General features: G+C 41.2%; 2 protein-coding genes across 2 annotated transcripts in view; both read right to left on the bottom strand.

The window, feature by feature from the left end:
• Positions 1 to 21,932, bottom strand: part of LOC113448161 (uncharacterized) — a 57,302-nt gene that overhangs the window by 22,713 nt on the left and 12,657 nt on the right. The window lies entirely within an intron of this gene.
• Positions 184 to 4,139, bottom strand: LOC148126273 (protocadherin gamma-C5-like). Its single transcript, XM_087930561.1, has one exon. The coding sequence runs from the start codon at positions 2,704 to 2,706 to the stop codon at positions 253 to 255; it is 2,454 nt and encodes an 817-aa protein (XP_087786687.1). The 5' UTR covers positions 2,707 to 4,139; the 3' UTR covers positions 184 to 252.

Consider the following 21,932-nt stretch of genomic DNA (forward strand, 5'->3'; position numbering starts at 1 on the left):
TGCTTTTTCAAAAGGCAACTGGACTGCCTTTAAAATTTTTTGCTTCTCATCCAAGAAGCTTTTTCAGTTCTTCAGTTCTGATTATTCAGTCAGAATTGAAGAAGCTTCTTGGATGAGAAGCAAAACATCTTATAGGAAAACCAAAGTCCAGTAGCCTTTTGAAAAAGCACCTTTGCATTAGCTCTTGGTCAAATTTCAATTACTGGAAATACCAGTTATGTTTGGGATGGGATCAGGACAAAACACAAAAGGTCACCTCACCTGCTTTGGATGGTTCAGCGTATTAATATGGGACAAAAAAGGATCAACATTCCTTGTTAGTGTACTTGGCTGAGAATACACAGGCCTCATAAAGGTGAAATCAATTCGGTCTGACCCTGAAGAATGCCTGGATTTATGGGGCTGGTTATGGGAGTCTGCAGGCCTCAGTGTCACCTCCATGTATTCCAGGGTACCATTGGAGTTGAGTTGCAGTTTAGGACTGGAGTATTTGAAAAGATCCCTGATAGGAGAATTGTTCATGGTGTAAGAAGAATCTTTGCATTTTCTTTTCCAAAAGCATTTTGCAGACAAGACAATTAAAGTAATGAGAGAGACAATGCTAACCACCACCAGAGCTATAATCAGATAGAGAGTCAGATCCGATTTTTCTTTGGGATGATTTAAGAATTTATGAGACTGTGAACTTTCCTCAGATGCTTTTTCCTCTAGTGAGACCAAGATTGTAACAGTAGTGGACAAAGGTGGCTTTCCATGATCCTTTACAAGGACAAGGATTTTCTGTGCAAGAAGATCTGTTTCTTGGAAGCTTCGAACAGTCCATATTTCCCCAGTGTATGGCGCCACTCGAAACAGGGAGGCATTCGTAGATTGGGGGAGTAAGGAATAGGACAGCCAGGCATTATGACCAGAATCTGCATCCACTGCTGTGACTTTTGTGATGACATAACCTACTGGTGCCAACAGAGGGATTCTCTGGAGTGCTGACAGTTGCTGGCCAGTCACTGGATACAAAACAACAGGAGCATTATCATTCTGATCTAATATGAAGAGATAAACAGTGACACTGGAGCTTAGTATGGGTGTCCCAGCATCCTGCACAATAACAAGGATTTGCAACACTTGAAGCATTTCATAATCGAAAGAATGCTGGGCATATATATTTCCATTATCTGGGTTGATATAAATAAAGGAAGAAATGTGGGCATCTTGGACCTGATTTCCAGCCACTGAATAAGTGAGACGGGAATTATCACCCTCATCAGGATCAGAAGCAGATACAGTACACAACAAAGAGCCAGGTGGATCGTTCTCTTTCAAGAAGGAGTTGTAGAAATGCTGAGAGAAGGATGGGGCATTATCATTGATATCTGAAATGTTCAACAAAATAGTCAAATCTCTAGTTAGAGGTGGAATTCCTGAGTCTTGGGCAGTGAGCTTTATAGTATATTGAGAGACTGTTTCTCTATCCAGCCTTTCACGTGTAATTAAGGAAAAATGATTTTCAAAAGATTTAATTTTAAAGGGTAAGCTCATTGGTATTTGCAAGCTTACTTTTCCATTGACACCCGAATCTTGATCTCGCACACTGAAAAGCCCCACCACCGTTTCTAAAGGTATATTTTCTGGCAGTGGATTTACCAAGGAAGTAAGCAAAATATCTGGGAAATGGTCATTTTCATCTTCAACTTCTATTTGGATAACACAGTGGCCTTCCATCTGTGGTATGCCCTTGTCTCTGGCTCTTATGTGAAGTTCATAAAATTGGGATTCTTCGAAATCCACAATTCCTTGAATAGAGATCTCACCTGTATGGGGATCTAAACCAAACAGCGTCTGGATGGAATCTGATGTGTGGATTCCAAAAGAATACTGTATTTCCCCATTAGAATCTGCATCAGGATCAGTTGCATTGAGTTTAAAAATTAAAGAGCCTACGGGAATATTTTCCAAGAAATGTATCTTGTACACAGGCAGATCAAATGTCGGCTCATTATCATTATTGTCAAGGACCACAATGGTGAGCTGACTTGTTCCTGACAGGACAGGGTCCCCTCCATCATAAGCAGTCAAAATCAGCTGATGTTCTGATTGCTTTTCTCTATCCAAAGGCTGGTCTAGCACCAGTTCAGGTAAAAGCTTGCCATCCTTCACATTCTTTATATCAAGTATGAAATGAGGATTGGAACTGAGCTGGTAGGCACTGACTGCATTGGTCCCAACATCTGCATCATGTGCACTCTCGAGTGGGAGCCGTGATCCTCTAGCAGCAGATTCTGCTACCCTCAATACAAGCCAGGGAGTGATGAAATTGGGTGAATTGTCATTCAAGTCCAGAATCTCTACCTCCAGGTGAAAGAGTTCCAAGGGATTTTCAATTACTACTTGCACAGGCAGGATGCACAGTGAGCTTGCTCCACAGAGTGTCTCTCGATCTATCTTTTCATTCACCATCAGAACACCACTGTCCAAGTTAATTGCAAAATACCTCTTACTTTCCTCAGAGCCAAGCCAAAGCCTACGACTTGAAAGATCTGCCAGTGTTAAGCCCAAGTCATGTGCCACCTCTCCCACCATGGTCCCCAGCTTCGATTCCTCCATGACAGAATAGCGGATCTGTCCTGTAATCAACACCCAGTTGAATAATAAAAATAAGCCCAGTACTTGCCATTTGCAAGAGAGTTGCCAGGACAACTGTGGCTCCATCTCAGAAAATCTTCTTGTAGTATCCCTTTTATTAAGAGATTTTTCAAGACTTGGATGAGTTATGTTGATAAAATCCCTCTGTATTCCTTTCCAAAAGAATATAAGTAGCTTTTGATCTTGCTCAGCTGCAACAACGCTAGTGAGAAAGGTGAGGGGGCGTATTGGAGGAGAGAAACTGAATTACAGCCATGACGGAGGAAGAAAGTCAAGGAGGAAGAAAGTCAAGGAGGAAAGTCTAGATCCCTTCCTTCCATCAGAAATCTGATCAGCAGCTGAATAGGGGATAATTCCATATAGTCTTTACCACTGACAGTTCCACCTACACCCTTACAGTAGCAGCAACATGCAGAGTTGAGATAGCACCCAATGAAGCAGGCTGGTTCGTCACTGGTTTTGGCAGCTATGTTTAGCAGCTCAGATTCTTGTTCTCAAGGAAACAGCACATCCGGCAAGCATGAACAGTACAAAGTTTCATTGTTCACATTCTCTAGATTGTTCCATCGCATCTGAACAAATAAGAAAATCTCTTTACCCAGAATGATAATATTCCAAAGTGATATGATTTTCCATTTGTATGAAAAGATAGTGCAAGAAGGAAAAGAGGAATTTTCCATTCATTCATCCAGAATATGGTTTGTTTGTTTTTGGCTCAGGATGATGTATGAGCTTGTCCACTGCAACATACAGTTAAGTCTGGGTTAGCATTATGTACTGTATGAATGGATACATTCTATGTCAATATAAGACATCCAATTATAGAAATAATCTCGTCTTCTGTGTTTTGTTCTCAAAATCACAAAAGGACACCAATTCTAGAAAGTGTTCTGGAAAATTACCCAACTAAGCTTATTTTATAACAGAAACCAATTGTTGAAATGTAACCTAATACAGATAGTCCTCAATTTACAATAGCTTGTTTAGTGACCATTCAAAGTTACAATGGAACTGAATAAAAGGGACTTATGACCATTTTTCACACTTATGACTATTGCAGCATCCCCATGGTCCCATAATCAAAATTTGGATGCTTGGCAACTGGCATATATTTCTGACAATTGCAGTGGCCCAGGGTCATATCTGATGAGCAAAGTCAATGGGGAAGCCAGATTCACTTAACAAATGTGTTACTAATTTAATAGCTGCAATGATTCACTTAACAACTATGGCAAGAAAGGTTGCAAAATGGGGCAAAAGTCACTTAACAAATGTCTTACTTAGCAACATAAATTTTAGGCTCAGTTGTGGTTGTAAGTAGAAGACTATCCCTACCTATGTTCCTACTAGTTAAAAGCTTCTTATCAAATCTTCAAGGCTCACAGATATTTTTAGACTTATTTTAAAATATTTTAAAGAGCTATTTAACACAAAAATCTCCCCTGAAGTATTTTTAACTCATAAGATGTCCACTTTAATATGAAACCTGTTTCACATGGCTTTAGTCATCATTTTCAACATTAAGACATCCAAATCAAAACCACTATTACCCAAAGAAAAATATTTCACATTGCATTTCATTCAAGTCTCTTGGGAAAGGCAGACAGATCCCCCTAGTTGTTTGACTCTTCTGAAGAGTTGTAAGTGTGAAAAACGGTCATAAGTCACTTTTTTCAGTACCATTGTAACTTTAAATCAAGGGTCTTCAAACTTGGTAAGTTTAAGACTTGTGGACTTCAACTCCCAGAATTCCTGCGCTAACATGACTGAAAAGTTTGAAGACCCCTGCTTTAAATGGTCACTAAATGAACTCAAGGATTACCTGTACAAAAATAAAAAAGGCTTCTTTGCTTGCAAAAAGCTGCCCTAAATACCAATCATTAGATTAAAAATACCTGCAAGGTGGAGTTACAAATCAGGCAGGGTGTCAGAGCACCTTGAGGAATTAAAATAGTTAAAATGCAATGATAACTATCAGCAGCAACTCTTGCTCATAAAGTGAAACCCTTTTGCAGAGAGGTCATTTAAGCTCCCCAGAAAGAGCACACTCACGAGAAGCAATCCTTAGATCCGTTTGCACCACTTAAAGATACCAGCTAGTTTCACTCACCTCACAAGATATCCTAAGGAAATCATCCAGATTTAAGAAAAGATCACATGCCCCCCAGAAAGGCAGTAAAAAAATCAGTGCCAAGCTTGCATCCTGCCTCTTGGAAGTACACCCCAAAAGGACAGTGCCAGGAACCATTAAAAAGCAGTGAAGGAAGACTCCCTCCCCAGATAGAAAAAGAAACCATGAGGCAGGAAAAAATTCAAACACAATGCAAATAATTAAATCACAACAGTAGCTGTTGCTTGTTAAACCAATTACCAGACAAATAAACAGTAGCCAGATTTCTCAAGCCAGTTTCTTTTCAGGAATAGAGATTAACCTTTTTCCTTCCAAACAAAGCTGAATAGGGAAAATTATCCCATCAATAAACACAGGATTAAACATCACCAAGGACAGAATTAAACTTCACCAAAAACCAGTTTTAGACCAAAACTCAGAAAGGGTGTGTAAACTCATGTTAGAATGTCAATCTTTCTAGCTAGCCAAGAAGCCTTGCTGAACGTCACTCATCTTGGTTCCTTGCCATTAAAAGCTTCTTTCCATTAGCTCTGCTTCGTTATTCAATATATTGCCCTGGATGAACAAGGATGTACAATTATTTCTCAGGACACCTGATATGGCATGCAGGTCTGGGGACAGGGTTTGATATAACAAGGCAAGAGCGGAACTGAGGCGGGGCATTAAGGAGGCAAAAAAGGACTATAAAGGGAAGATTGAGGACTACTTCACAAATAGTGATCCACAGCGGGCTTGGCAGGGAATTAAACACATCACTAATTACAGGGGCAGCAACCCCATATCGATCAATAAGAACGCATCACTGGTAGAAGAATTGAACTGCTTCTTTGCCTGATTCGAACTGAATAGGTCTTTGGACACACTGCCTCTACAAACCACCAGTACTCAGATGTTCACAATACAAGAGTATGATGTGAAGCGGGTGTTTAGAGCAGTGAATGTGAAGAAGGCCACTGGCCCTGATATACCTAGGAAGGTACTTAAAGCATGTGCTGACCAACTCGCAGATGTGTTTACAAATATTTTTAACCTTTCTCTCACACAAGCCATTGTTCCATCTTGCCTCAAAACTTCCATTATTATTCCAGTTCCCCAAAAGCCCTCTCCTAATACTTTAAATTACTATAGACCAATAGCTCTCACACCCATAATCATGAAGTGTTTTGAGAGATTGGTCTTAAAATATATACAGGATTGCCTCCCATCGACCCTTGACCCATACCAGTTTGCTTATCAGAATAACAGATCCACAGAGGATGCTATTGCCATGGCTCTCCATGTTGCACTGGTCCATCTAGAGCATAGTGGGAGCTATGTAAAGGATGCTTTTCATTGATTCCAGCTCAGCTTTTAATACCATCATTCCAGATATACTGATTAAGAAGTTGCTAGAAATGCGCCTTTCCTCTCACATCTGCTGTTGGATAAGGGATTTTCTTACTAACAGACCCCAAACCGTTAGGATTGGCAGCTACTTTTCCTCCACTCTTGCTCTCAGCATTGGCTCTCCAAAGGGCTGTGTGCTGAGCCCCCTTTTGTATTCACTCTACACCTACGACTGTACTCCCTCTTGTCCCACTAACTCTATAAAAAAATTTGCAGATGACACCATGTTGGTGGGACTCATATCAGGAGGAGACGAGATGGCCTATAGGTCAGAGGTTCTCAGACTGGTCTTGTGGTGCAAGAGTCATAACCTCACCCTGAATATCAAAAAGTCCAAAGAATTGATTATAGACTTCAGAAGATGCAAAGCAGAGCCTCTCCCACTATATATCAATGGAGACTGTGTGGAAAGAGTTTATAGTTTTAAATTTCTAGGAACTCCTATTTTTGTCTACCTTACTTGGTTGGTCCACACCATGGCCACTGCAAAGAAGGCCCAACAGCGCCTGCACTTTCTGAGGTTGCTGAAAAAGAGTAGTCTGGGTGACAAGTTGCTGGTTACTTTTTACCGTTCTACCACTGAGAGCATTTTGGCATACTGTGTAGCGGTGTAGTATGCTGGATGCTCTGCAGTGGATAAGAAGATGCTCCAGAGAGTTATAAACACAGCACAAAAAATCATCGGTTGCTCTCTTTCTTCTTTGGAAGAGATTGCGAAGACCAATCTCCTCTCTAGAACACTAAAAATCTCCACAGACCGTTCTCATCCTGGACATTCATATTTCGAACTGTTACCATCAGAGAGGCATTATAGGTGTCTTAAAATGAGGACTAATAGATTGAGAAACAGTTTCTTTTCCAAGGCAATAACTGTCTTGAATCAAACAGTGCATTTGTTATTTACTCCTATTATTATTATAATTATTTTAATTTTTAAATATTCTGTAGTGTGATTCTGATGTGATGTTTGGGGCACTGTGCTGGAGTAGCTTTCAAATTTCATTGTATTCGTGGAATGCAATGACAATAAAAGTATTCTATTCTATTTCTATTCTATTCTTCAAAGTGCTGATCCCAGCTGGAAGAACTCCAATAGGGGAGTATATTTCCTCCCAACAGCAGTGTAAAAAGCTTAAAACAACATTTCCCCTTTAAGAAAGTACCAGCAAAGAAAAAAAAAACTCCTTTGGAGACAGTAAGTCTAGGCATACTGCCAAGAATGTAATAAGGGTGGAAAAAAACAAAAGGAGATTTCTTCCAACAATCAGTTCTCCGAACTGCTTAGAAAATTAACAACCAGTTCTAAGGAATAGGTGAGAATCGGTAGAATCCTACCCCTGGTCATGTCAGACCTTAGATTATACAGAAAAATACTTCTAATGAAAATGAAGGAAATTAATCTTTTACTCTGTGGAGTCAAGCATGTTGAGAGAACATCAATGTTTTCCCACTTAAATAGATTTTTTCTTTCTTTCAGGTATTGGTCCAAGCTATATCAGATGTCTTATTTTCAATCTTTAAATCACTTCAAAAATAAATATATACATAAAGAAAAACATAGAAGATGCTGAGATTGCTGGCAGAATGGAATAGCAATAGCATTTAGACTTATATACCATTTCATAATGCTTTACATCCCTCTCAAAGCAGTTTACAGGGAAAACTTCCGGTGATGAGGTATGGACGAGTAGAGGTGCTGAAGATCACACAGGGCTTTTTGCTACCTTTTCTTGCTATTGGAGCAACCCTCAGGGGTGCACGTATCCTGTAGAGAAATGTGCTGGTGTGGGGAGACTCAAGTTGCGGTGTGGAGAGAGCGACTCTCATCACGACACAGAGAGATCCTGTAGAGACCAACAAACAAGAGACTGCCATCCAGTAATGGCGGTCCTGAAGTCCGGATTGTTACCTACAAGAGGAAGCGAGTGAGTGACAGACTGTGGTGAACAGAGAAGAGTGTTAGTGAAGGAATCTGCGATTGTGATAGAGTGTAGAGCATTGGAGTAGTCTCATAGATGACAACAATATCAGTCGGAGCAAAGCCCGAAAATAAGGGCTAAAAAGAGGATGCGAGAGGTGGTGAAAGTGAAAGGGCTCGTGAGACGGAAGAGGGTAAGGATGTGAGCAATCAGACAGAGAGGATAAGAATGTTGAAGAGGCTTGTGTAATTGACGCCAACGGAAAAAAAAAGGGAGGAAAGAGTTAACTTTTGGAAAGTGCAAGTGATTTGGATTGCTGCCATTCAGGAAGACTGGATTAACAAGTGGGGGGGGGGAGATCGAAAGTGGGGAAGCAAGCAAAGTTATTGTGTTCCTATAGACGATACTTAAAAATTCACTGGAGTTCTTTTTCTTGTCTGGACTATTGACTTGGAGGTCTAATAAGTTGAAACCTGTTAATTGAAGAAACCATATGAAATTTGGAAGATTGGACTGCAAGAGACTTGAACGAAAGGAGGAATGACTATAGCAGAGGGTGCAGTGAGACTGTGAAACTAGAGTCATTACTCAGCAACTCTGCACTTCCGGTGTGTTTGGAGACAGAACTTTTTAATTTTAGAGACAGAGAGTTGAACAGTTATATTAGGATACTCCAAGCCCTGTAGCCTCTGCTGTTTGGACTAATTATCTCTCTGATATAAATTTTCCTTTTCTTTCCTCAGGTATTTGATTGTGGTAAATGTGATGTATATCTGATTTAGTTGATGTATTAGCAATACTGAGGTCTATATTTCGCTTTAATATATAGGGGAAAGGAGGGGAATGACAATAATTAACTAATTAAGTATTGACATTTGATTATATTTGTTGATTATATTAGAGTAAATACAGTAATTAACTGTGATATCCATATTTCAAATAATTAACTGTTGTATAGTAAGGTCAACTTATTTCCACTTAGACTTATAAACATTTAAAATACTATTTTATAATATTGATATTTCGATGAAATGTTCCATAGCTTTTATAGATATACGGATTATTAGTATTTAGAATTTAAGCATAGGAATTTTGGTAAAAATACCAAATTTTATAAATTTAGATACTTGATTTAGAATTTAATTTTGAAATTGTCTTGGATAATATTTATACTTATAGAAGTGTCTAGTCCACGAATTTACTAAGGAAATTAGGAGTCAGCATCTCTGAGAAAGCAGATAAGGAAAGTTTCCCAGGGCTATCTTCTGGCACTTCAATCCACATGGCCCCTTCTCCCCTTGCATTTCCCCAAGAGGTGAGAAATTTCCAGGCATCCGGGGCACCAGGCAACCATAATGGGGGTTGGAGGTGTGTGAAGAGGGGGTCTGATCTTTGAAGTGATTTCTGGTTTGAGTAGACTGCAGTGAAATACTGGATGAATCTGTCTAAGTGTCTTAGGGAGGAGTTCTACAGTGATGGGGTTGATGATTCTGGTGATGGGAAATGGGCCAATGAATTTTGGTCCCAGTTTCTTAGAAGGTTGTAATGATTGTAGGAACTTTGTAGATAAATATACTGTATGCAGTCCCCAACCTTGAACAGCTTGGGTTCACTGCATTTTTTGTCAGTTTGAACTTCAAAAGCTGTCCTACCCTCTTGTAGAGCTAGTCTGACCACTGGCCAAGTGGTTTGTAAATTGCTTATCCACTCCTTAAGGAGGGGATGTCTGTTTCCTTGATGGGTAGCTCTGGCATGGGGTTGAATTCTTGTCCTGTAGCTACCTGGAATGGGGTGAAACCAGTGCTACTGTATACAGAGTTGTTGTAAGCTACCTCAGCAAAAGGCAAAAGGCCAGTCCAATTGTCCTGTTGGTAATTAATAAAACATCTTAAATATTGTTCTTATATTCCATTAGTCACTCCGTCGCCACATGCGTCTGGGGATGATTCAAAGAGCTCAACCCCTGGCCGGAGCCTAATAGATTTTAAAAAGCCAGCCAAAATTTTGAAGCGAATTGTACACCCCTATCTGAGATAATCTGTTGGGGAGCTCCATGGAAGTGATAAATGTGTACTAAAACATTTTTGCTAATGCCTTGGCTGCTGGGATCTTCTGGCAGGGTATAAAATAGACTTGTTTTGAAAAAAGGTCTGTTACAACCCAATGACTGTGTTTCCTGCACTTTCAGGCAGGTCCATGATAAAATCCATAGAAATATCTCTCCAGGGTGCTGAAGGTTCTGCTATTGTTTGCAGAAATCCTGGGGTTTTTTCTTGTCATCTTTTTGCAGCTGTGCAGATAGGGGAGCTAGCAACATAGCTCTCAATGTCTTTTTTTTTAAAGGATGGCCACCAGAATTGTCTTTTGACGAGGTGCAGAGTTTTTACAAATCCAAAATGTCCAGCTATTTTGGAGTTGGCAGGGACATAAAGTTCTCTACCCAGGCTAGACTGTCTTTAAGTAAGCAAATATTTTTGTGAGCTTGGAGCCAGTCATCCTTGAGTAGTGCCTCCTTAAAATTGGAAGCTGTTGCATTGTCTGCAAGTGATTTTTTCCTTGTGCTCAGGTGATTACTTTGGTGGGTAGTTCCACAGCCATGTGAGTCCTAGGACTAGTGGTCCTTCCATTCCTGGGGCTACTATGAACATGAGGGTCTCGCTACGGTCCCCCGGTTTTATTTGTAATGATTCTGTGGCACAGCTGGCTGGCTGTCCCCCACTATAGTCCCATCTAATTGGCAGAAAGTGATGGGGTTTTTCATTCTCCTTAGGTGAATCCCCAATCTCCCTACCAGGGTTGGGTTGATTAGGCATCGAGTGCACCCTGAGTCCTGTAATGCTGCTACTTCCTCCCCCTTCCCTCGGCTGGGGATTAACAATCTTAGGGGTAGAGTGAGCAGTTCGATTGGGTTGCTTAGCAGAGGGTCATCTTCCGGATCACTTTTGAAATGCTCAGATCTTCTTGGGGTGCTGGAGTTTCTTCCTCTGTGTTTGGAGGGGAGAGGAACCACACAGCTTCTCGGCTTTTCAGCATGGTTTCTTTTCCTCCAGGGTTGGGTTTTGCAGGTTTCCCCTCTGATGGGTGATCAGACTTTCTAGTGGGGGTTTTCAAACCACACTCTGTTGCATGGTGTCCCTACTTCCCACACTTAAGGCAGCCAGATGGCCTTGGAGCCATGGCGGTTTGGGGTTTGAAGGGCTCCTGCTTCCCCTGGGGTGGGGATTTTCTCCAAGCCATGCCAGTGCAGTACTAGTTTTGGGTCAAGTTGATCTCTGCCTCCTCTGCCACCAGATACCATTCATGCAGGCGGCTAGGAGCCCTGTGGGCCAGGCAGGCAGTGTACAATCTATCATTGAGTCCATCTTTGAACCAGCAGAGTGGAATATCTTCTGGCCAATCGACTCGGCTGGCCAGGTCATGGAATTTCTCGGTATATACAGCTACAGGGCGACGGCCCTGCTTTATGACCATAATGCAGTCGCAGGCTTTGCAATTGATGAGGGGGTCTTCGAAGCAGTGGTGGAGGGGTGTCATGAATCAATTAAGATTCCACAGCTCTGAAGTGTCATTGTGGAGGGTTACCATCCATCTGGCCACTGCCCCTTCTAGGGCTAGAGTGACGACTAGCACTCGTGCCCCCTGGCTTGGGAAGTTTCACCTTTATTTTTGCATATAAGTGAGGACTTGAACCAGGAAAACCCAAAATTCTGGGGGTCTCCATTGAATCTTACCCCCAAGGGAGGATCTTTATCTTCAGTTGTAGGTCCTTGGGTTAGCTGGGATTAATCCCCTGCTCTGGAATGGCAGGTCAGGTACTTGGCATGGCTGTTGGTCCTCCGGCTTGGTTGGTTGCTTGATCAGCCTTGGCTGGATCAAGGGTGATGGCTTGGACTTCCTCAGTTGCTAGTTCCACTCTCCTTCGCTGGTGACTCAGTTCAACTCAGACATTGAGGTTTTCCAGGGCTTCCCTCATGAGGTAGTTTATGTATCGCTTCAATTGATTATCTGCCAGCGGTTCCTCGATCAGTTCCTCCTGATTGGAAAGGGCTTCCAGTTCCATTTTCCACCTGGGTTTATGGCTACCATGGGTAAGAATTCCTTCTCTGGCTCTTCTATCCCAGCTGTCCCTTTTCCCTATGCCAATAGACCATCTGGGCTTCGTGGAACTTTCGAAGACAGCTTCAATGTCTTCGATGGGACATATGGAGCCGGTGTCGGGTTGGATAGTTGTCAAGGTTTCTCCCCAGAACTCTGCTTCCCATTGCTCACTATTTTGTCCGGATATGGTTGCAGGGTACCCCTAGAGTAAAAATTTTTGGGGGGGATTTTATTCACTCTTCAAAAATAAGTATAGACTCTTGAAAACTTTGTATTTCAAAAGGAATCATTTTATTGAAAGGAGGTAAAAGCAAGTCAAACTTCAAAGCAGGATCTGAGGTCCCTCAGGACATGCAACTAGGATAAAGGGAGATTAGAAACCCCTCCCAACAGTCTGATGTGGATTCCACCAATCTACAGGTGTGAAGATGTTATTATACCAGCGTCTCTGAGAAAGCAGATAAGGAAAGTTTTCCAGGGCTATCTTCTGGTGCTTCAATCCACATGACCCCTTTTCCCCTTGCATCTTCCTAAGAGGTGAGAAATTTCCAGGCATCCGGGGTGCCAGGCTATAAATCATGTAAAAGCTTATACAAGAAACATTGTAAGAAATAGGATATTTAGGATACAGAGAGGAAAAGAATTAAATGTATCATTAAGAATTTCCAGGGTGTGCTCATGAAAGCTGTACCTTTTTCACTGGTCTTCTTGTGAATTTTGAAAAATGTCACTTTCATCACCTTTTGAAATATTTATCTCCAAATTCATAATCACACCTGCAAATTCTCTGGCTGTTCTGTGAAGTGTCAATGTTAAAGAAATACAGGTAATTTTTAACTTATAACCCAACACTGTTAAACTCGCAGCCCTTGAGCTGGATGCATCATGCGCTGGCTAGGGCCATGCCCAGTTTAGCAAAGGGGGAAAAAGTTGCAATATATCACATGATGCTGCTGTGACGATGTGAGTTTGACATCCCAGTTATAAGTACAATTTGAACCAGAATTTCTGTCCTAAGTTATTGCAGTCATAGGTCAAGTCAGACCTGTTCTTAAAACAATTTTTATGGTGGTTATTAAGCAAATCCAGTTTCTTCAATAGGAGCATTTTGCCAGAAATTGCCAAAAATGCCACAAATTGTGATCACATGACTACCGAATGTTGCAAGGCTGTAAATGTAGTCTGGCTGACAAGCACCCAAATTGTGATAATAGGACTGAGGGTGGGGGTGTAGTAGAATGGTTTGTAAGTAATACATGATTAAAGATGCTGTGCTTGTCATCTGGAAAGGTGACAGTCCAGGCTGGGGACACAAGCACCACACAATAGGGTGGGCTCTTGTTATTTGCCCCAGCTCCTGCCAGCAGTTTGAACGCATGTAAATGCGAGTAGTTTAACAGGTGCCACCTCTGTGGGAAGGCAACAATGTTCTGTGTACCTTGGTATATAGTCATGCTCACCACATGACACAGAAATGATTTCAATTAACACCGGGAGCCAAGAAATGTAGATGAGCACAGCCCCCTAGAGTCAGACACAGCAGGGGAAACCTTTTTCTTTACCTTTTATAGGTTGTAAGTCAGTTTTTCCAAAGCCATTGTAACTTTGAACTTTTGTCAAATGAACAAGTAGAGGACTACTTGTAGGTCACTTTCCAATGTACCAATAAAGGAGAATATTTATAGCTCAGATTTGAAGTGACATGCTCCCTGAAAGTTGTTGTTTCTTGCAAACATTTAATTACCCAAATTAGGTAACATCATCAGTGCTAGTCAGTCAGTGCTAGCACTGATGTTACCTAGTTTGGGTAATGAAACATCTGCAAGAAAACAACCAAGCTCAGAGAATATAAACCCCTTATTTTCCAATATGGACCTTAAATCTTCTACATGTAATGATCAATCAGATATTTTACAGCTTTATGTAGTGACTGACTAAAGATGAATTATCATTGGAATCTATGGTCCATTTTGTAAAATTAGCACTTCCAAATTTAGCAGAAATTCCTTCACTTAGCATTGTTAGACCAAGAATTGAAGCTACTCTTTTTTTCTCTCAAATCAGGTCAGCTTTGCTCAATGGTGGGATTCAGCTGGTTCAGGCCGGTTTGGGTTCAGATTCCCACCACCCAGCACCAGTTCAAAGGTTTCTTCCCCCCTCCCGGGATGGACACAGAAAGAGACAAGAGACAGAGAGAGAGAGGGAGGGAGGGAGGGAAAGAGAGAGAGAGAGACAAGAGATGGGGGAGGGAACAGACAAGAGACAGAGGGGGAGGGAAAGAGAGAGATAGAAGAGACACACTGAGAGAGGGAGGGAAAGAGAGAGACAAAAGACACAGAGGAAGACAGAGAGGTGAGAGAGAGAGGTGAAAGAGAGGAGAAACAGAGAGAAAGAGAAAGAGAGATGAGAGAGAGAGGAGAGAGATGAGAAAGACATGAGAAACTGAGAGTGAGAGGGAGGAAGAAAGAGGTGTGAGAGAGAGATGAGTGAGGTGAGAGAAAGAGAGACATGAGAAAGGGAGAAAGAAAAAGAGAGAAAGAAAAGAGAGAGGGGGGAGAAATAAAGAGAGGGAGAAAGAAAGAGAGAGAGAGAGAGAGAGAGATGAGGGAGAGGAGGTGAGAGAGAGAAAGAAATGAGAAACACAGAGATGAGAAAAGAGAGATGAGAAAGAAAGAGAGGGAGAAAGAAAAAAGTTAAGAATGAGAGAGAGGGAGAAAGAAAGAGAGATGAGAAAGAGAGAATGAGAAAGAAAGAGAGAGAGAGAGAGACACCCAGAGAGATACCTGTTTAAAATAGAAAAATGCCTTAAGTGTTCAGAGTCAGTGGTGGGATTCAGCCTGGATGGGTCGGTTTAGGTGAACCGATAGTAAAAATTCTGGCTGGCCCCTCCTCTCCCTGCCCAGTCCAGTCATTCTTCATCTCGTTCTTGCTCCCAGGGGGCTGCAGGGAGGCCTAGAAGGCGACATGACTGGGAGCTGTGAGGCGGCAATGGAACAGCACCCAATCAGCTTGGAGACTAATCAGTCATTTCAGTCGGACCTTACAACTTCGGGAGATCTTTTTTCCCCTCAGAAGTTGGAAGTCTGACTGTGGGGTCCTTGGTGCTCTCTGAGCTTGATGGTTTTTTGCAGATGTTTCATTAACAAACTAGGTAACATCATCAATACTAGAAGGGAGTGGAGTTTGCTTTTATTTTCATATACTAGTGGCTTGCCCTGTCAGTGTTGATCAGTTGTTTCATAAACAGTGTTTTGATTGATACCAGGTCTCTACAGCCTCAAGCAGAGAAGGGCTATTCTGCACCCTGCCTCAAATGTTCTTTAAAATACAGAGTTTCCCAGGATTCTTTTAGGAACCTCCAACATGCGAACTGTGATTACTCATCCTAAAATGAATCCTCTTTACCTGGAGCTTCAAAATTTGCTGTTTGCTAGGAAGACGTGTAGCTAAGACCAGTCTACATTTAGTGTACATCTGACTTTGGGTTCCAACTTTAGGTGACATTTATGGCTGCTTATTTTGTTTCAACTACTAGTAAAGAAATGAGTGAGAAATCGTTTTTATAATTATTCCTGAAGTGGTGTGTGTAAAAGGCAGTACTGATCACTGGTCATAACAGCACAAGATCAGGCACTAAGCACCAGATCCAAAGAAGCAGGGATTTACCACGCTAGAACCTAAGGAGTAGATCAGTGTATCTCAGCTGAAAGATGTATGGACTTCTAGAATTCTCCAGCCAGCCATCAAGGATTTCCACAGAAGATTGTGGAGAATAATAGAGCTAAGAATCTGTGAGAGTTCCGGATCCAGAAGGACAGGCAGGCATTTAGATAATCAATCAGAAAGTAGTCTTGGCTAGGAAAGATTTTTGTGCCAATACTGGCACAAAATAACAAACTCTCTTGGTTTGTTAATTGTATTTCCATTTTAAGTGTTTATTTTTCAATGAAAATATCAGCCATTCTTTTATATATACAGTGTAACATCTTTGTTATAGATTGTCATTTTCAAATCCACTTTCAGCTTAGTCTGTCTTGTCTGGTGAAACTTGTTCCTCTTCCATAACATCTTTTAAATGCTAACTATAGTGTGAGACACTCTTAAAAGTAACTGAATATTATTGATCTCCGCTCCTCACCCGCTTTCTTCATTTGCCAGTCTTCACCACTCAATTAATTTTTGGTAAGTTGCTTTCTCCAGGGACTGTGTGACACCCCCCGCTCCCCCAATGTTCTGACAGTGAGAGCAATTAACCCATGGAACAGAAGTTGCCTTCAGAAGTTGTGGGAGCTTCATCGCTTGAAGGCTTTCAGGAAGAGACTGGACTGAGATGACAAAAATGGAGTAAGGTATCCTGCTTGGGTAGGGCAGGGGTTGGACTAGACGGCCTACAAGGTCCATTTGTTAATCTGTTAAAATAAGGAAAGGGGAGGAAACTGGAGCCTTATACAGGCTGACCTGGTGTCAGGACAGCTGGGCCTCTCCCACCCCCACATGACCCACCCCTTCAGACAGAGTCCACTTGACAGTGGAAATTGGTCCAGGGAAGAAAAGCTGCCTGGATTATTTTAAAATAGCTGAAATTTAGATATTTTTTCTCTTCCCAAATAAAGTTTGGCTGTTTGGGGTGTTTCAGAACATCTGGCTGGACACAACCATACTTCATCGCTCTACACTACACATAGGGACTATTCAGAGGGCTGAAAAAAGTGAATTATGACTAATCCTGACACTTATGACCGCTCCTCATATTGATAACCAGTCCTCACGTTTATGACCATTGCAGCATTCTTAACAACCATGTCACTCATTTCACAACTGTGCTGCTTCATTTAACCACCGTGACATGATAGGACATAAAACAGGGGCAAAACTCACTTTGAACAAACCTCTCACCTAAGCAGTTGTGGTCGTGAGTCAAGGACTAGCTGAGTTTTATTTCCCTACACATAGGGACTATTCAGAGGGCTGAAAAAAGTGAATTATGACTGGTCCTCTTACTTATGACCAGTCCTTGCACTTATGACCAGTTGCTCTTATGACCTCGTACCTAGCCACACCTACCTGGTCACAGGACCTAGACACACCCACCTGGTCACAGGACCACCTAGACACACCCACCCAGTCACATGACCACATAGCCACACCCACAGAACCGGTAATAAAAAAAATTGAATCCCACCACTGTTCAGAGCTGTATGGAATCTGTATGAAGAAAGAAAAAGAAAGTGGGGGGAGGAGGGAGGGAGGGGAAAGTGAATGACATATAGTTGGATGGAAGGATTGATAGGAAGGGAGGAAGGAAGGAAGGGAGAGAGAGAGAGAGAAAAAAAAGGAGAGGAAGGAAGGACTACAAACCCTGGCACTAAACATGGCTTCAGAAGACGCTTTGAAAGACTTCTGGTTTGCAAGGCTTCGGCGGTGGCAGGAATCCGTGATCGTGCGTGGTTTCTGCTGTGCTCACCGCTGGAGTGCCCCTGATCCAGCCGGATTTGGGGGCTAATGGTTACCCCATAGAGGTAACTGGAGACAGGGGAGATCTGGCAGGGGTCTGGGGGAATTGCAACCCCACTCCTCAGTTGGCAGAGGTCCGGGGGAGATCCGGCAGGGGTCCAGGGGAATCGTAACCCCCCCTCCTCAGCTGGCTTAACTCCCTTTTCTGAAAGCGGTGGAGCGGTGGTCAGCAATGGGTGCCACAAAGAAGCTTTCATCCAGATAAGAATGTGCAGGAGGAAGCTGAGAAAGTGAAAGTTCTGGCTGACCGGGATAATAAGTAGCATTTAAATACCCTGGAATTTTAATTTTATTAAAGATACATCGTTCCCAAAGAAGATCGGAAAAAGCGGCGAATGAAAGTAAAAAGGGAAAGTTTGTTTTTTCCCACTCTCCTTCCTTACAGTGATAGCAGATGGAAATTGGAAAAACCCGTTTTGGCATTAAATTTGAAAATTAAAGCCAAGGGGACATTAAAGATTTCTGAACATTGGAAAAAAATATATATATTTTTTGCTATAAGTGGGAAGGGAGAGGAAAAGAATTAATATTAAGATTTTGCTGGAGGAGGCTGCTTGGAACTTATAAGACTAGAGTTAAATTGTAACAAGACTTCTAAAAGATATATTTAGGAACTTTGCAATTGAACTGTACCCCAGGAAGAGAAAGTATAAAAAGAAGAAAGTGCTAAATGAAACAGTTTGTGTGTATTTGGATTGCTTGGTGACTTTGGGACCTTTGGAAAATATTATTTGAAAGACTAAGAACATTTGGGTTGTTTAAAAAATTTTTCACAATGGTATTACTTGGTGATGAACTGAAAATGGAATTTAAAAAGCTAAAAGAAGAGAAACAAGAAGGGAAGGGCTCTTCTGGATCTGTTTTTCATTTCTTAGAAATGGCAATTTCTACCTATCAGAAACTACAAGAACAAGAAGACTGCGATGAAGAAGAAGCCATCTTTAATGAACAAACAACTCTAGCTGGGGAAGAAAAGGGAAAGAGGGGAAAGAGAATGGAGAATTTAAGACTTAAGAAAACAAGCAAAAAAGGGAAAAATAAAGTGAAAAATGGATACAATGTCAGAAAGCAACAGAAAAGAGGAATACAGAAGAGGGTGGAGATTAAGAGGGTGGAGATCAAGAGGCGGGGGGGTAAAAAGGCTAGATTGGAGAAGAAAGCAAGGGAAAAAGGGAAGAGAAGTTACAAAGGTTTGAAACAAGATGTAAAGAAACAGGATTTATTCAGAGATAATGGGGGAAAATATAATTAAAAAAGAGATTCTGCAAAAGTACATAAGACTGCATTGTTGTATTTGTATTTGAAATAATGTTAGAAAACTGGAACATTATATGATTATAAAATGGGATAAAATATTAAAAGGAATGTGTAAAATGCTTAAGATTTAACAATAGAGTTTAATTTGCTATGGATTATTATTTTAATTATATTATAAACTTATTATTTTCCTATTTTAAAATATAGTATGTAGCTTTAGAATGTACTAAGCAGAATCAGAATGAAAATTATATATTATTTTAAGTGTTAAATTTAGGGGAAAGATAGAGGCATCAAACTTCAATCAGTGATTACATGAGAAATTTTGTGTTAATGAGAAAAGATAATAGATAATTGAAATAGAACAGACAAAAGATACAAGCATAATGATTTAAATTGAGATGAAATAAATAAAATAGAATTAAGAGAGTGAAAAGAGGGGAGAAGCTATATAGAAAATGTAGAATGGTAAATAAGATATGAAATGGTATATAAAGTGAGCATGAATTTGATTTATGTCTGTACAAAAAGATGTAACCCGGGTCTAAGCCGCTTTCCAAAAAGAAGTTTTATGTTTTCATGTTTTGTGTTTTGTTTGTGTATGTTTGTTCATTGAAAATTAATAAAAAATTTATTAAAAAAAAAGAAGACGCTTTGAAACAGCACAGCAATCTAGGGCTGGAAGGGATCTTGGAGGTCATCTAGTCCAACTCCCTGCTCCAGCAAGAAATCTTATATCATCTAGATTATTTTGGTGCCTCTGATAGAGAGGAAAATTGCCAGAAAGGAGGAGGAGGAGTTTACTAGGGCAAGGCTGCCATGCAGAGGAAGGCAGAGATAGTCCTTCACTTATGACCACAATTGAGCCCAAAATTTTGGCTGCTAAGCAAGAGTGTAGTTAAGTGAGTTTCACCATGTTTTACTCCATCTATGACATCTCTTGATTCTAACATTATCATGTTAGAGTCATGTGCAAGATAGGGAAGAACATCTGAAGGCGTGTGTAATGTTCTAATGTACAGAAGTTATAGTTAAATGTGTGGCAGAAAATGGACTCTGGGTGTATTTTTCCAAACACAGTGAGGTTGAATGTGTATAGTTTTAGAAGAGCGCTCCCTCCGCCCCCCTCTCTCTGTCTCTGTCTCTGTCTCTCTCTCTCTGTACAGTAGATATACAGTATAGTATATATAGTAGATAATGTATCTTTTTGTGTGCCTATACACACTCTATACTATGTAATATGTATGTACACATATGGCATAGAAAGTGTACATAGGATTAAATAGTGTATTTTGGATGTTCAGTAGTAGTAAATAAATAGACATGGAAATTGCATCTCATTGAGGCCTTTGAGGCGAGGAGAGGCCAGGCAAGTGAGTGACATTAAGTTGGCCATGACCACCCAGTCACATGACCACCCAGCCACACCTAGCCAGTGACATGACTACCAAGGCCATGGAACCAGTAGTAAAATTGTTTGAATCTGACCACTGTCCACTCCTCCTCTTCCCAGCCACCTGTTAGAATGTCCTTGGTTCCCAGAGGAAAACTTTTTGTTTTGACTACAAACCCCCAGTTATCTATTTCCCCCCTCCCTGTCCCTTCTTCTTCCTTGTGGCAACCCTAAAGTCTCAAAGATGGTCTCAGCCAGGTTTGCTTCAGAGTTGACAACTATACTATCAGGCTGCGCTCCCCATCACTTGAGCTACAGCTTGCCACATTCCTGAGAGGGAGGGGGATGGGGGGAAAGGGAGCCTGTTGTAAAGGAGGAAAGTGGGGGAGACCAGCGCAGACAGGAAGCAGAGGTGCTTCTATGGGTTGTAGGGAAACTGTACATTCCTAAGGGCCAACGAGCTTTAGTCCTTTAGAGAAAAGCTATTATTCAAAAACAGCAGGGCACTTTGGGTTCATAAAAACCCTGTACCTAATAAAACACCAATTCTGGTGGCCGTCCCTGAATAAAGACATTGAGGCATATGTGGCTAGTATGCGGAGAGGCAAAACAATGCCTAGGGAAAGTGTCAGGACTCCCATAACATGTGGCAAGATGCCAGGCTCTGTGGAAGGAAATCTCTATGGACTTTATCATTGAACTTCCTGAAAGTTCTGGAAATTCCATTATTTGGATCATGACAAGCCTGTTTTCCAAAAACAGATGCACTTCATATCCTGCTCAAAGATCCCTTCAGCCCTCACTCTAGCTAAATTCTTCGTTCAGCATGTCTATAAACTAATTCTTCGTTCAGCATGTCTATAAACTACAGCATGTCTATAAACTACAGAGTGCATAATCTCAAACCAGGGATTAAATGCACTTACAATTTTGGCAAAAATTTCTATAATTATTAGGCACCAAGCAGAGACTCAGTAGTTCCCATCATCCACAAATGGGGCCTGTGAATAAACAAATGGGGGCCTAGAACAATATTTAAGATGTTTTATTAATTTCCAGCAAGACAACTGGTTGGACCTCCTCCCATTTGCAAAAATGGCATATAATAACTATGTGCATAGTAGCACTGATTTCATCCCTTTTAAGGTGGCTATGCGGCAAGTATTCATTGCTATGCCAAAACTACCCCAAAGTACGCCCCAGACTGCCTCATTGGCTGACTGGATCACCCAAGTACAACACACCTCACCAGTGGTCCATAAAGCCTAGATGATGCATGTACTGTACAGTAAAACCAAGCTGACAGACAACGTTCTAAACCAAAGGACTTTACAGCAGGAGACAAAGTCTACCTTTCCACTAAATACCTCCAATCTAGGGAGAAGTCCAAAAAACTGGGGCCAAAATACGTTGGTCCTTTTCTCATTTGTAAAATCACCAACACTGTTACTACACAGCTAACCCTTCCCCCAAACCTCAAATAATCCAGTATGTCATTGCAGCCTGTTGAAGCTGGCACTAATCCTAGGAGCACCCCAGTCCTCACCCTGATCAAAGGGAAACAGCATTTTGAAGTTAAAACATTCTTGATTTC

Source organism: Pseudonaja textilis, chromosome 3, assembly GCF_049901715.1.
Source record: "Pseudonaja textilis isolate UNSWEBS1 chromosome 3, rPseTex1.2, whole genome shotgun sequence".
Classification (NCBI taxonomy): domain Eukaryota; kingdom Metazoa; phylum Chordata; class Lepidosauria; order Squamata; family Elapidae; genus Pseudonaja; species Pseudonaja textilis.